Source organism: Ischnura elegans, chromosome 3 (genome assembly GCF_921293095.1).
Source record: "Ischnura elegans chromosome 3, ioIscEleg1.1, whole genome shotgun sequence".
In the NCBI taxonomy this organism is placed as follows: Eukaryota; Metazoa; Arthropoda; class Insecta; order Odonata; family Coenagrionidae; genus Ischnura; species Ischnura elegans.
In genome coordinates this window covers 63,861,591-63,877,940 of record NC_060248.1, presented here as the reverse complement: position 1 = coordinate 63,877,940, position 16,350 = coordinate 63,861,591, and the positions used below count along the sequence as shown (strand labels likewise).

The 16,350-nt window shown below is 36.5% G+C and overlaps 1 protein-coding gene across 1 annotated transcript; it reads right to left on the bottom strand.

Moving 5' to 3' along the window:
* Nucleotides 1–2,709: 2,709 nt before the first annotated feature.
* On the bottom strand, nucleotides 2,710–7,762 carry LOC124155925 (heterogeneous nuclear ribonucleoprotein H2-like). Its single transcript, XM_046530151.1, has 2 exons — nucleotides 6,900–7,762; nucleotides 2,710–6,818 (listed from the first exon to the last, which is right to left on the bottom strand). Exons 1-2 carry the CDS (start codon nucleotides 7,600–7,602, stop codon nucleotides 6,403–6,405), a joined length of 1,119 nt encoding a protein of 372 aa, XP_046386107.1. The 5' UTR covers nucleotides 7,603–7,762; the 3' UTR covers nucleotides 2,710–6,402.
* Between the last annotated feature and the right edge of the window lie 8,588 nt (nucleotides 7,763–16,350).

Below are 16,350 nucleotides of genomic sequence, written 5' to 3'. Positions count from 1 at the left end.
GAGAACCATAGTGAATTCTTCACAATAATAGTTTTATTCAGGTGTTAAATTGATTACATTAAGAAATTCGTAGCAGTAAGATGTATATCCAAAATTTGATGCTTTAAATAGTTGTTAGTTTAAATTATAAACGCATTTAATAACTTTGCGATGAATATATAGGGCGTACCCAGGATCAAAACTGGGGGGGGGAAGCCATGATTGTTCCAGTTATAGGCAAAATTTAAGCATGGAAAAGGTGAATGAAACCAAAATTTTAAGGAAACTATTACAGCTCTTTATTAGTTTTTCAAATTATTTGCAGAAAAAATATTATTTTCTTAAAAGATGTTTGCGATTTTTGCTCCTAGGGGGGATGAACTCCCCTCTCCTATCCCTCGCTGGGTATGCCCATGATGCATATCACGAAGCTACTAGCATGTAACATATTGTAACTCAAGTTGTCGGGTGGCATCTACCAGAGTCCAAAAACAACTAAATATAAAAATTTATTCCATGAATGTGACAAAAAATAATATAATGGTATGGGTGACTATGCATTTCAGAATCTTAAAATAATAAGATACAAAGAATATGAGCTTCCTAACTATGAAAAAGCAGTGTGGGCAGGGAAAATAAAATGGCCTGGCATCTTATTAAACACCACGTGACCAACAGAGGGTTAAATTTCCCTGACGAACAAATGAGTCTTTACTAAGTATTTATGGAAAATCTAGCTAAGTACATAGTGAAATAAATCCAAGTTGCTGTCTTAGCAGAAGCAGAAACAAAGATAAGTAGTGCCAAGTGCTTACTGCCCAGTACCATCCAAGCAGGGTGTTAGTAAAACCCCTACATTGCTGCTTTAACATAACAATGCTCCAAGCGTTCAACCAAGAATTTAATCTTTTTGCAGTGCTTCTGAAGTTTTCCGTGACATTTCCATGGCCTGACTTCTATGAACCCTGAGCTAAAGATTAAGCAACATCGCAGTCAAGAAGAAAATTATGAGAATCATGAAAAAAGAAAAATCCTAGATCAAATAAGAAATAATGAAGAACAACAATGTAAAGACTATACTTGTAACACATTGAATACCCGGTAGAATATTTTAAGTGAGTGAATGATGCGAAACAGCAGCACACACGATTAATTGAGCCTAATTACAATACATGTAACACTCCTACACTTGAGTAACCCAAAAATAAAGAATTATGAGGATATACCATACTGCTAATTTTTTTAAGAGTAGAATGCTATGCCATTCCAAAAGTGTTCTTGGCATTGAAGTAAAAAAGTGATTTTGCTTCAGTACCTCAGCAGAGGAGAATAAGAAGGGATTACAGGAAAAGTTAACAGTATGTTACTGCAATACAGAGTGGATTGCCACAAGGACAAAATTAGAAGGAACTGTTAGGATAGTTGAAATTTTTCTTTGAGGTAACAATTAACTTACCTTTTGTATCCGCTTGATGAAAAATTCAGCCCTCACTTAATGCTTATGTCCTTCAAATTTGGGGCTGAAACCATTCTTACGGTGGTTTGTCATAGCAGACACCAACCAATGATTTATTACAAGTTCCTTCACAGATATTCTTAGCTTCAAAACACGAGCTCAAATAGGAAGTCTTTGAAACACTGATTGAAAGTATTACAGCTTTAAGATCAAAATACACAACAGCATCAGAAAATGAAATGATAACAGGTGTTAAGAAAACATTCTTTTCACCTTACAAGATTCATTTTACTACCGTGAGAAATTTAAATGAGTTTCATGAAGTCACGTAATGACCGATTCAATTTCTGAAACACAACAAACCTGAAATAATCACAAAAAATCTACTTACAAAGATTACTGATTTTAACACAGAGATAAATTGAAAGCACAAAATTTCCACCATTTTGAAACGAACTTTATTGGAAAGCATGGCATGGACAAAACAAATTCCATTTATAAATAAAAATTTATTAAGGCATGACCTTCAAAGAACCTAACCATTACAATTTACATCAGCAGTATCCAAATACTATAGTCAAAGTGTCCCTAAGATCAGTTTCTGCTAGGACTAAATCAATTACTTTTGACCCATAAAGAAGATGGGTAAGGATACCCACAAACGAGATACTATGTATAAGCACCAATAATGATTATTAAAAAAGCATTGCATGTAAGGTGTACATATTTCTCATCTCTATCAAAAAATGGCCTGGAAACTGAAATTAAATGAGGTATTGAATTAATGAGTCTAGACTATGCCAAATGGGGACTACTGGTATACACGACAAGAAGAAATTCTCTGAGGATAAGTCTCCTTGTTTCAAGATTGTCTCGATCAACACAAAATAAATTATTAAATTTCTGAAGTGATTCCTCAAAAGATAACTACAGCAAATTAAAACAGAGCCCATATGACCTAACAGCTGGAGGGTAGACAGTATACTTTTTGACAACATCATATAGGTTAGCAATATTTAGTAAAACCTTTATGGGTATAGGGACTTCAGCTATTAAAAATACCTAAAAATCTTAAACTAATATTATAATACTTTTTTGAAGGCGTTTTTATGCTTTGATAATTCCATATTATGCATTGTCCAGGAAGTAAAGGGAAAGGCTCTGTACAACAGATAGAATCAATCTCAGCATAAAGTAGTGTTATGCCTTCCAACAGAATTGCTAACACACCAGCAGAATGAAGAATAAGGAATCTGCCAAAAGAAAAGCATTAATATTATTTTAATTTAATTTTATTAACATTTTTCATATCAAGAGATACCACCTCTAGAAGGACAGAGAGCTCTAAAACAATGACACCTTCTGCAGTGAAAATAGTTACACTATCAATTTTATTGCTTTACATTCCACACTATAAATTACTAGATATCATTTTGAGTTAGCAATGTGTTTCCCAATTTCTAGGTCATACAATATTTCAGGCCATCTGTACTATTTCCCTATGATACATTTTCCACATCCACCCATGAAAGCCAAGAGATTATTAAGCAAAATTTCACTGGCCAGTGGTTTCTCATGGCCATATTTACCAGAACATGTCCATTGATGATTCAATTATAAATAATAATAACTATCTAGAGTAAATCTATTAAAATATTATATCATAATCATGATTTAAATCTCAATTTTAAATAGCATTTCATTTGGAATCTTGTGGTTCAATAATAAGAGAATACACAACTTGTACAACATATATTTTTGGAGTGCCCAAAAGAAAAGTGCACGGTTATTGAAGTAAAAAACAGGGCAATAGGGAAAAACTTCTGTGTTAACCAACAGGAAAAATTGATGAAGTAATAATATGTTACTCACTTTTCATGGATTTTTGACCAGGTTTCTGTGATGCGGGTTATGTCCCTTACTGAGGTAGTATTTTTTCCAACTTGAGAAGTGGTCCAAAACTGAGGGAAATCCATGAAATCAGGATTCCAAGCCGGAACACCAAATTATAGGACACGGGATTCAATGTAAAATATTATGGAAAGCCAACTTTTTCTCCAACATTTACATTAGCTTCCTTAAAATTACCCACCACTATATTTGAGGTGGTGATGAGTCCACAATGACAATTTAAAAAGTTGGCCTCTTTTCTTGCAGCAGAGCTTCAAATTTACAAACTTCTTCGTACATCACGAATAAAATGAATGAAGAATAATAATGTATTTTAAGAATAAATGAACTAATGAAGGTACGAAAGAATACCCTAGTTTAATCAAGTACTTACTTTGAATAAAACCACAGGGGGAATCAAGTCATAAGAGTCAACTCTCTCACCTTACGGCAAATCAATAGCAGGATGCTCTCCTTCACTATTTAGCATGGATCTGCTGTTGAAGGAATGTACCACCTATCAAGTTCCCTTCACAGTCTAACAATGGAAATTAAAATGAATGATGATACAGCAAATATCAAAAGTGATTATCCGCAAGAGACTATGACATTTATATAGTGGCTGATGTTTTTAATACTAATCAATGTTATGTTGAAACAGTTCAACCTGCATATTTACCAAACGTTCTTAAGCCCACAAATTTCCATAAATGCATGCAACATATTCAGTACATAGGCATCTTCACTGGCATCAGTAAAATGCTTAAGAAACAAATAGACATCACAGAAAGAATTATTTTGATCAGGTATTTGTATCAAGTTATGACATTATATAAGAACAAAACATCAATATTCTAAAGTGACTAAACAAAATTGTTTGCAACACAAAGCACACCAAGATATGTAAGACAATGGGGAAAGACTGATACAAAATTAAACTAGTAAACAATTTAACTAGATGAGTTCCATATTACGAATACACATACTGTAAATAGCGTGTTCAAAACTATTCCTCTCATTATTACCAATACTGAAACTAGACCATCGAGTCACTAAATTGTACAATTTTCCCCAGATTCTCAGGAGCATAAGCCTTATACGCAGGGTAACTTATTGTGATTAGGTAAGAATTAACAAAGCTCTGTGGACACGATAATTGTTGATTACCCCAGCTTACATAATCAAGCCCTCTTAGTTTTTCCAGATCAAAGAACCCCACTTATACATTTCTGGTTCTCATGGTTATGATATGAAGATGCTTGAGGGGTAAGACAATTCATGCCATGTTAGCAAGGGGCCATCTGAACACCTATTAAGAAATATGGTCATGGGTGACAAAATCAATCAAAATGTAGTTTCACCATCTACAAATTACACACATAATCCTTAAACTATAATTCCATTAAATCAAGTGAAACTTCACAATTACGTACTATCAATACATTCACCATGGTCCGAGGGATACGAAAAGTGGGCGCAATGAGAACCAACAAAAAATTTGTAGTACCTTAATAAATGATTAACTTCATAAAAACCAGTCCACCCCACATTGTCAATCTCAGCATGCCATATGTACACCATATACAACACTTTCAGATTATTCATGATTCACCCAATAAACTGCGAACTATGGAGTAAAGAATGAGATGGGGAGGTTACAATAAAGATGTGCACCAGGATACCAGCAAAATGGTTGAAGCTACTTCTAAGTCTACCCTACACAAAATGCTTCAGACCCAACATTTTCAAATGCTCACCGAAATTCAATTGATCTCAAATGAAAAATACTCGCCAGAAAATTAAGTACTTGATACTCTTTCAAAAATAGAACATGAAATAATAAACTCTAACTTCATTAAGTCATGCAAAAGCAAAGTAATATTGCTCGATTTTAGTGCATCTAAGCACAAAAATTATGTTTAATTTTAGAGTATTCTCAAGTAACAATGATTAAACAATTTGAGCTGATATGAACAATCTAGGTTAAGCAGAGTTTAGCATTTACCAGACAATGGCTGCTCTATTAAAAAAATGAAAATGCAGTCAACAAGCGTGCATTAATAATGGCTTTTATATGCAGATGTGATCACAAAAAGAGAATGAAAGGTACAGAACAATAGGATATTCAATGCATAGAAAATGTATTCACACACAAGTATAAAAACAAATTTAAAAAAACCAAATAAAATCACTGTCAGAGAATTGCCAACTGTCAAAATGCCCAAAATTTAAATAATGTGTAAGTTGGCTAAAACGTTCAAGCTAAGACTGTTTAATACACACCTCACAGTTTATTATTGAACTAGGTCTGAGGCAATTACAAATTAATGCAGGATGAATATTACCATTCCAGATGGTAGAAGTACCACACGCCCAGACAAATTAACAAAAGAATATGTGATTAAATCAGGTAATCACTCTCGTCTTTGTAAATATTATAAAATCCAAACTTGAAGTAAACTAATACGACCACCATAAAAATTTATGTTGCCATAAAATTACAGAGCTGTAAGAAAACAAAGTTATCATACATGAAAATAAATTTCATGTGATTATAGCAGGTAAATGCTTAATAAACAATATGAAATAAAATTCCCTTAGAAAAATTACATAATAGTTCATTGTATAAACGGTTATAATGATTCCAGATGAATACTATTACATTTTTTAAGATACAAACCACTTTATTTGTAATTGGGATTAAATTTCAAAAGGAAATCCATTACATTCAAGCAATAGAATTTGAACAAGTGAGAAAATTTCACAGGAATTTAGTGGCTACTAAATCTGAGAGATGCAAAGGTTAAGAATAAATTGAACAAAGCAATGTACAACTTAAGTCACAATAAAAGAAATATGTGATGGATTGACGTCATCAATTAACCCAAAATTCAACTGTTTCCTCCTCAGTCAAAAGCACATACATTCACTCAATAACATGCATCACAACTACTTAGGAAACATTTCTTCAAATTCAGTCATTGATCAAAATCGAAATTAAGTCAAACTTGTACAATAAGTTCCCCTCTCAATGAATTCATAATACGGCTATGAAATTAAAATGAAAAACCGACAGTTCACTTTCTGTGCCCATAGCCTTGACCGTTACTGGAATTTGAACTCATGAAAAGTTCAATGTATCTATGCTGCATATGACCTTTATCTTTACACATAGCCTTAACAGCCTCCTCATGAGTGGCAAAATCTACGTCTGCCTCTCCAGAAGCCCGTCCACTGCTGTCATAAATGAGACGGATGTTAAGGGGGTTTATGGGTCTGAAAAAATCTGCAATATCGCTCTCAGTGGCTCTGAATGGGAGGCCCCTCATGTGGATCGTGTGACCCCCATCGCCCTGCCAGGCGCCCCCTCCTCCACCGACCCGTCCCGAGCCAAACCCAGGTTTCATGCCTCCGCCTCCCCCACGACCACGAAGACCGCCTCCCCATGAGTTCTCCCCGTAGCCCCAGCCACCATCCTCATAGTCTCCATAACCTATGTACACATACGAGATTGATTTTTAAATTTAAATCAAAGAGCAAAATCGTTTCTAATACATCAAAATTCTATTACTACCTTTGAAGCTTCGTGATCCACGTCCCATGCCGAACCGGTTCATCCCCCCGAAGCGATCGCTACGATCGTATGGAGTTGGCCTCTGGGAGAAACCCATGGGACGCATCTTGGGGCCCATGGCGTCCCGCACCTCCGTCAAGCTGCTTCGAAATATCTCGATGTACCTATGCCCTATTTTCTCTTTGTGCTTCTCTAATGCTCGATCCGCTACTTCTTTGTTGAGAAATTGCACATAAGCTTCACCTGTACTCCTTCCTTGATAATCTGTGGGCAAAGATATTCCATTGGGTATGATTTCAAGCCCCGAGAAAAAATTTGAAATTTCCTCCTTCGAGCAGCCATAGGGCAATCCTCGCAACCTCACACACCCGTCGTCCATCACGTTTTGCAAATTCTGCCCACTTCTCTTAATAACCCACTCCATTTCCGACTTCTTGGTTTTGAAGACCTCTATGTATCTATGCCCAATATGCTCTTTATCTTTCTTCAAACCTTTTTCCAGATCCTCATCGCTCTCAACTTCCACGTAAGCTTCACCACTTGGTCTTCCCTCCCTCGACATAATCATATGAACTCCGGCTCTGCCATCCTTCACCCGGCAGTCGTCGAAAAATTTCAGTAACTCTTCAGCCTGTGTTGACCATGGCAATCCCCTAACTTTAAGGACGTAGGTCTCGTCATCGTTATCCCCAGAAGCAGACATTTTAAGGGTAACTAATCAAAAAAGGTAGCAGGAATGTTTATATATATGTAGAAGGTTATTAGTAAACACAATTCTATCACCTTCACGTACAAATACCGCCAACTTCACAAACGACGCGGCTGACGCTGTAATGGCGAACGTCCCAGAATTCTCTGTTCAAAATGAAGGCGATAATCTCGCAAATGGCGTCCTGACATTCTAAGCGGGAGTTTGAAACCTCTATTCAGGAACCGTTCCCCTTTGCTCGTCCTCCTATTAATGACATGGTGAAGCTAGATAAAAATAGAATTTTCCCTGATATACAGTCAATGTAATTATAAAGTTATATATCATTAATAACTGTTCAATTCATCCATTTTAAACCAATTGAACTGAAAAGTTTACAAGTCCATAGACATATTCACTCTGCTCTTTGTAAATTAAAAAAAAAAGAAATACCCATGGCGATTACATGGTAACTGAGCTTATGGAGAAACATAATATTTCTACTTCAGCTAACCCGGAGGTTATACTGGTGGTTTTTTCCATGTTGAATACCAGCACTGAGCGACAGTGAATTCTCCACCATTTTGTCTACATATTTATCTGCAATATTAAATTTTGTCAACCCCTTACTAAGTAAAAATTTTTGGCTCATAATCTCACAGGGCTACCATTTTTAAAGTTTCTCTTCCCTGTGCAATGAGAGAACTATGAAACAATTACAATTGAAACTCAATGTCATTGGATGAATTCAGCCATCAGCATTGGTGTTCAGTGGCCAGAATCCCTGACTTAATGGCCCTAGACGGACGGAGAGTTTCCAGACCTTCTCATATTCTAAGACCGTGCCCTAGACCAATCATGTAAATATTCACATGCTGAATCACCAGGGATCAACCAGTGCATTCATCAGAAAATTTGAACCAAAATTTGCCAACTTAATGTAATCATATATTAGACAGCCTTCTGGGGGAATTCCAACACTTGGAATGAGGGAGAAAGCAAGCCATCCCTTCAAAATTAATGGATGGATTTCATATACCACCTTCACTTCCATTGAAAAGCACACACTCATGCCATATTAAAATTATGGGGGGATAACGATCATTTTGGGGGGGATGAAAAATATTGGAGAAGTATCAGAAAAGGTATCATTAAAAGCACAAGAGGAGGTGCAGCCATGTTTGATGAACAAAAAAATCAACATATTGGATACAAGTATAACTATTTATAAGTATGAGATCACAATTGGCCATTAACTCATTCCCATGAATAATTCTTCCTGACCCAACATCTTACCCTTTTTGAAGATATACCTATTACATATGGTGCATTGCATATTAGTCTCGTAAATTGTCTGTAAAGGTGCAGGGGAGGCATTATTTATTATGAACTTTAAATTTAGACCCAATCAAAATTTCTGTGTAATTCCAAAGCATGATAGCACCTGAAATTGGCCACAGGTTAGGTATGGAAACGAATTTCCAGATCTTAAATACTAGGTACAATAACTAACTGCAGATTTGAACATATAGAATGTTAGCAATTTCTTGTTTACTGTTGTTAAAAGCAAATATTTGTACCAAAAAATTCTGATAGGAATTGCTCAGTAGCTATGAATGTTGCTGTTTCCCTCTATTCCTCAGCCATCTACACTCTTTACCACCCATAATTGGGTTGAACAAGTTAACTGATACTCTTTTAGTTGGGAAAGTCAGGATCAGGGGAGCCATTAAGCTTGAGGGGAGTGGTACCCCAGCAAACACATAAGGTTGAAGATATGCTACCTTTAAAAAATTGTAGTGGTATAGTTATTTTTTCCAGCAGTGGTAACACATACATGAATAGGATAGAATGTGCACTTCCGAAATGGTAGAAGCAAATGATAGGAGGTGAAGAGGATAAGCATAGGCGAAGAAAGTGCCACACACAACACTTATAAAAATTGGTTTGTTAAGTCTTTCAAAAGGCCCGAAAATCATCATCGTCATAATTTCCACATTAGCTTACTAAGACAATTTTAATATTATATGGTATAACATGAAAAGAGTGGATTCCAGAGAAAAAATATACTTTTTCCCAACTGATGGTGGGTGACCTTGAACGTGCTGGATGCCCACCCACTCTTCCAGCCAATCTCAGAAGAGTGCCAGGTGAAAGTGTGTAGGTGTGCACTTTCGTGCAGTGAACATCGCTCTCCAGCTAGCAGTGTTGCAAAACATAATATGTGGAGATCGCACTCATACTGCCTCATGCACAGTTATTTCCACGGACTGGCAATGCTGGTCGACCATACGGAGGGGAAAAGGAAAGGGGATGGAAGGGGACTGGTGAGGAGGAAGGGTTAGCGATTCCGATTGGCAACTAGCTCGCTACCTCCCAGCCGCCAACAGTTCGGAAAAAGAGTATAGCCACTCGCAAAAAATAATAGCTCAAATAAGTGCAATGACTTTCCGATTCCTGAATACTAAAATGATTAAAAACAAGTGTGACTAAAGGCAAGTATAACCGGAAGCAGCAGCATCTGCTTGAATATTTCACTGCTGAGACACCTGGAACAAACAATTTTAAGTATACAGCTATAAATCCTTCCTGGCAAGTAACTCTCTGATAAAACTTATTCTATCCCTCCCCCCATAGCTGAAGTAAATTCTACTTTTTACCACATTTCGATCCAGGGTGACATGGCGCCAGAACGCTCTTCCACCTCTGGTTAACGAAAGACATAGTCAAATATAATTTTTATCAAATTTTGTTACCTCAAAATTTCTAATTTATACATTCATCACCAAAACAAAAAATATACTAAAATGTAAATAATAACTTGTAAAAAAACAGTAATATTTCACTTCTAAAATAAGCTAAGGAAAGAACCTTCCGGCACTGCTAATTTTGCAATGAGTCACGGATTTCGATTCATATTCCTTCACACTGACCATTGTACCTGCAGCCTACTCGTGGGCATACCCAGCAGGGGGCAGCTGCCCCCCAGAAGCGAAAATTAATTTAGTTCGAAATGAAAGTTTTGAAGAAAAATGATATTGGCGTAAGAAATGGAATTAAATAAATATTATTTATTCAAGCAAACAATTTTAAAAATTAATAAAGTGATATCATATTTTTTTAAATTTTGGTTTCATTAACCTTTTCTCTACTAAAATGTTAAAACTTGAATGACCATGGCTTGCCCTCTTAGTTTTGATCCTGGGCACTGGTGTCGTCACCATAGGGGACATGAGGGATGCATCCCCCCCAATATTTGAAAAGTCAGTTTTGTCCCCCCCCCCCTAAATTGCATAAAAAAAATAATATAACCCCATTTGTCCTCCCTAAGTGTTGATGCTGACGACGCCAATGATCCTTAGTACGCCCATGGGCCTAGTTTTATCCATGGAATAAACTAGGAGTGCAGAAGAGCCTCTAGGAAGTAGGAAGAAGCAGTAGGTGATGTTATCTGGCCCGATGTGTTACTTTTATTTTATGGTATCGTCATTAGCCTACATGCACAACACAATTTATTCCACAATGTAAATAATATATCATATTTCTAATCAATAGAAAATGTAACATATAAAACTTGCATATTTATTACATACATGAGCCTTTTTGCAGATACTTAAGTTAATACTATAATCACTTACCATTGAAACATAAAATAAAGTTCAGTCGGGGTAATTATCCATAGCATTAAGAACTTCAAGTCAAAAAGATTTCTTTAGTACCAGTCCAAGTTGACATTTCCACAGATAGCGAAAAGGTCCAGATGCCTCCAAAGATCAACTCTTTGCTTACATTCAACTGTTTCTCTCACCTTCAATTTTGTCTACAAATACCTCTGTTTTTTCATATCATTCCAAGGGCATACCTATATGTTGATCATATTTCCCTGGAAGCACTTTTGAATGAAAATTTCTACAGACAGGCCATACTCTTTCCCAACTTTTAGCTCCATTTTTCTCTTGCATGCATCCCTCTATCTTCTCTACAATTCTCCATATTTCCATTTATTCTTTCTTTTATCTTTGTTTTGTGCGAACCCTCAAACCCAAAGAATTCAGATGTCTGTAAATTCCTGACACACAACCGGAGATTTATGAACAATTTGTGGATGAATACAGTGTTTCCCATCAAATCTAATCAGTCCAATAAATAACAGTAAATAAACTGTCCACATATAGAAAGATAACTAATTCAACATCCCCCAACGAGCTCATGTTTAAAATTGGGAGAAGCAAAATGTCATATCTCATCTGTACTGATGTGTATACTACAAAGTTCCTTGGACTTCTAATCTCAACCAATCTTGATTGGGCTCCTCACAGACAGGTTGAAATTTAAAAAATCTCCCTGGGTATGTTCATGATCGGAAGGTTGTTTCCGATTGTATCATTGGATACTTTAAAAATGGTATAATAAGCTCAAATCCATTCTCATATTTCTTATGGCATTCTGTTTTGGGGAAACTCACCTGCTGCTAAAAGAGCTTTTTCAGCGCAAAAACAAGCTATTAAAGCTATGTACCATGTCCCTATTCGCACTCCAGTTAAAATCTTTAATCTAAAATCCTCATCCTTCGTTCTTTGTATATCCTTACATGTGCCTGCTTTGTTAAAGCAAACCCTTCTCATTTTCTTCCAAATTCTACCTACCATGATCACCTCCCCCGTTCAAGAAATAACATCCACTCAAACCAGTATTCCAGCTCTCTCTGTCCGAAAGGTCCCAACCACTCTGCCTCGATCCTTCACAATAAAATTCCCGAAGAAATACAAAATAGCAACTCACTTTCCATATTTAAAAAGAAACTAAAACTTCTCTCAGCTGAAAAATGCTACTACAGCGTTAATGAATATCTGGAGGATGCATTGTAAGGTAATTTCCTAGATGGCAACTAGAATGCCTATTTTTTTCCATGCTTCTTTTAGTATTTATTAACCCTCTGTACTCTGTTTTAATGTTGTACATATCATAGTTAAATGATTATCTTGGGGATTCCCAAGAATCTTATCCTGATAATTTCAATATTCATGTATGTATGTAATTGTTTGTAAATTTTAATTTGACTTTAGCCTTGCAGATGTATGTACTGCCAATGGTGAAATAAATTTATTTTGTTTTTCTCTTAAACAACCTAAGATGTCAAGATATCACTCAAATGTAACGGCAGCAGATGTCATGCATCACAAAAAATAATCGCGTGTCATAACCCCTAGTGTGTACCATGCCCAAGAGGTAGTAAGGGAGATTCACTACTGATAAATGATCTTCACATAAATTCTAGAACATTACCAGATTCAAATCAAAATTGTGCAAGCTACTGTTACAGAAAACAACACAAATAATGTTGATAATTTGAATTGAATTTGTTGAAGCCAACAGAGGAAAATTACGATGAAACAGAGGTAAACAGAAGGACCTTGTCAACTCTAATTATGACTGGATCATAATGATTATTAAACGTAAACTAATGAAACTCAAATGCTATTTCAAGAATGTGCTCAATAATACAACGACAATTAGGACTAATAGATATATATTCTTTTTTGGCTTTGACATAATTCTACATGGGCAAGAAGTGAAAATGTAAAATAATGCAACAAAAAAGCACAAATAAGATAAACTACCTATTAAAAATGAGAGGCATCCAAATAACAACCTCAACCAATTCATTCAATCATATTACTTGCAATGACTGAAAGAGAGCCAAATTTGAAAGACAAAAATAAAGATGTGAAATGACAAAAGAATTGTTGTAAGGCAACAATTAGAAATCATATTTGCATAGGTGCATTTATTTGGAGAATCAAATTGAAATCCACATTTGGGGTCATGAGACTAAAAATGTCAGCTCACTGCACTCTTTTTTTAACAAAACATAAGATGCCTATCAAGAAAATTAATGAAAACTGAAGAGATATGAATGTATGGTCAGGAAAAGAATACAAAGTATTATGTGTATAACAAAGCAAGCAAAAAGCCATGAATTTTATTTTTACAGGCAGTGGCATTGGCATCGTCAGCATCAACACTTGGGGGGGGACAAATGGGATGTCCGGGTGCACCCCCCCCACAGGACACGGGTCCTCCCACAGAAAATTTTAAATATTTGGGGGACACGTCCCACATGTCGGGGACACCCATGGGTGGTGGGTCATACCTTAAGGAATATGTACTAAAAAAAATAATTTAGCTTGATTCACATGTTGCCTCAGGCCAAAATTTACTTTTTTATAGAACCATATTTTTGATACAAAATTTTCTAAAATCTTATGAAACATCCGAGTTTAGAGAATTTTCAATGTCCCATAGAATATTTTACTATTGGCATTTGTAATCCTCATGATTTCTATAATATTCCTGCAAATTTTCATAAGAATTGGATGAAGAGTAAGGCTGAGACAAATTATTTCCCTCTGGAATTACAAGTGCCTCTGGAGACAGCAGTCATTGAAAAACTGCAGTTTCACCCAAACTTCAAATGGTTGTGTGAAAGAAAAACTAGTGGAGATAGCCAAAAAATATTTTACACTGTTTCATTTCTACATGGAAGGATGAAAATTGCCACGTTTCATCAAAAATCCAAGTAGGTGGGTGTCATGCCTGGATGAACTGACATGGAGTGACCCACGATGACTGCTAATTTCCGGGTTCTCCAGCCGCGTCTGTCGTTTATGGTTGACTACAGTTTCGGAAGCCATCCTGCTTCCATCTTCAGGTCGAAGGTGAGAAGTTTTCATTTTTTGCCGTCTTATATAGCACTGGCCGATCTCCTCCTGTGCGCTGATTGGTCAGAACTCTCTTCCAAAAGTTGCTGATTGGGTAGCCGTTGTCCCTGTTAATATTTTGTCTTTTGTAAATTTCAATTGCTTCCCTGATTTGCCTTGGGTAGTAGTGACTCTCTTTTGCCACTATCTTTGCTTTTTTGAATTCAATGTTATGGCCGGCCTCACTCCAAACATGCTCTGCAATGGCTGACAAGTGCAACAACTGTACTTGTCAGCCATTGCAGAGCATGTTTGGAGTGAGGCCGGCCATAACATTGAATTCGAAAAAGCGAAGATAGTGGCAAAAGAGAGTCACTACTACCCAAGGCAAATCAGAGAAGCAATTGAAATTTACTAAAGACAAAATATTAACAGGGACAACAGCTACCCAATCAGCAACTTTTGGAAGAGAGTTCTGACCAATCAGCGCACAGGAGGAGATCGGCCAGTGCTATATAAGACGGCAAAAAATGAAAACTTCTCACCTTCGACCTGAAGACGGAAGCAGGATGGCTTCCGAAACTGTAGTCAACCATAAACGACAGACGCGGCTGGAGAACCCAGAAATTAGCAGTCATTGTGAACAACGCCGTGGAAACCTACGCACGAATTTCATGGAGTGACCCAGTTTTCTTTGTTTAGTTGGATACTTCTTATTAATGTCTAACTATCAGCACCCCTAACCTAAGGTAGTATTCAACAAAACTCCAGGGAACCTATTCAGAATCTCTGGGGCAAAACTGATCACTTTTTATGAAAACCCATGCGAGAAATATTTGTGGAATAGCCCTGAACAAGCTAGAATTCGTTAAACGTTTTGTGGGAAATTTTTCGGATGAAAAACTAAAAGACAGGTGCTATTTCTCACTCATCTGGTCACACTTTGTATATGCAGCGAGCATATAGGATCCGGTACAGGAAGATTTAATCCACGACCTTAATAAAATACATAGGATAGCAGTACGACTCGTCAAAACCTGCTACAGGTGAACAGAATGCTTAACACAGGTGTTAAACAAATTAGGCTGGGAGCCACTAACTCGGAGGCTATGTGGAACAATTTAATTGCTTGATCAATTGAGAATAGATATCGTTATGAGCACCATGGAGAATATCATATTAGGAACCCACTATATTTCCAGGTCTGACAGAAACAATAAATTAAAAGAGCTACAAATTTTGCCGAACAATTATGTAAGTAAATATGTTTTTCTTCCACAAAACAAAATACTTTAATAAATGCAAGGCATAATTTTGTTAGACCATATCCTATTTAATCCTAAATGGCTAGTGTCCTAAAACCCCCACTACATGCCTATAGACGCAGCTTGCCGTAGGATGGGGGTGTGGTAGTCAGATCATAGTGCCAGTCCATCAGGTGCAAAAAAAGAGGACGACCCAAGTTTTTTGGAAGCATCACTCATACTAGCATGCTGAAATAGACATTTTAGAGGTGTAAACAAAACAAGTAGCACGGTTAAATGCAAAAGAACGCAAGCATTTCAGGATGGAGCCCTCCCATATCCTGGCATGCAGAAGAATCAACCATGATTCCTACCTAAGATCTCTTGGGCACCACGGCCATATTTTATAGCTTTCCTTCTATTACACTGAGGCAAAAAAGTTCTTACACTTAAGCTTAAACAGAGAAGAAGTAAAGCAGTGATATCCAAAAATAGCACAAAAAACAAAGAGGTAGTGGTCTAAGCAGAGGTGCATAATGTCAGTAACTCATTATGAGACTAAAGATAGAAAGGTATGCGGCCATATTTGACAACATTGCCAGGGTTAGTGGTGGATGAAAAGGTGATGAATGAAGGAGGTGAAGATTTTGGGCCTATGGTTCTCAAGAGTCCACCCTCACCCTTATGGAGCTGTCATCAGATATCTTCCCAGAGGACTGTATATTAGGCGAAAACCACTTAGATTTAAAAACATGCCAAGTATTTAAAGAAAAGAAACCATGAAGATAAACATGATTTGATTTCCTTCGGGGAATACA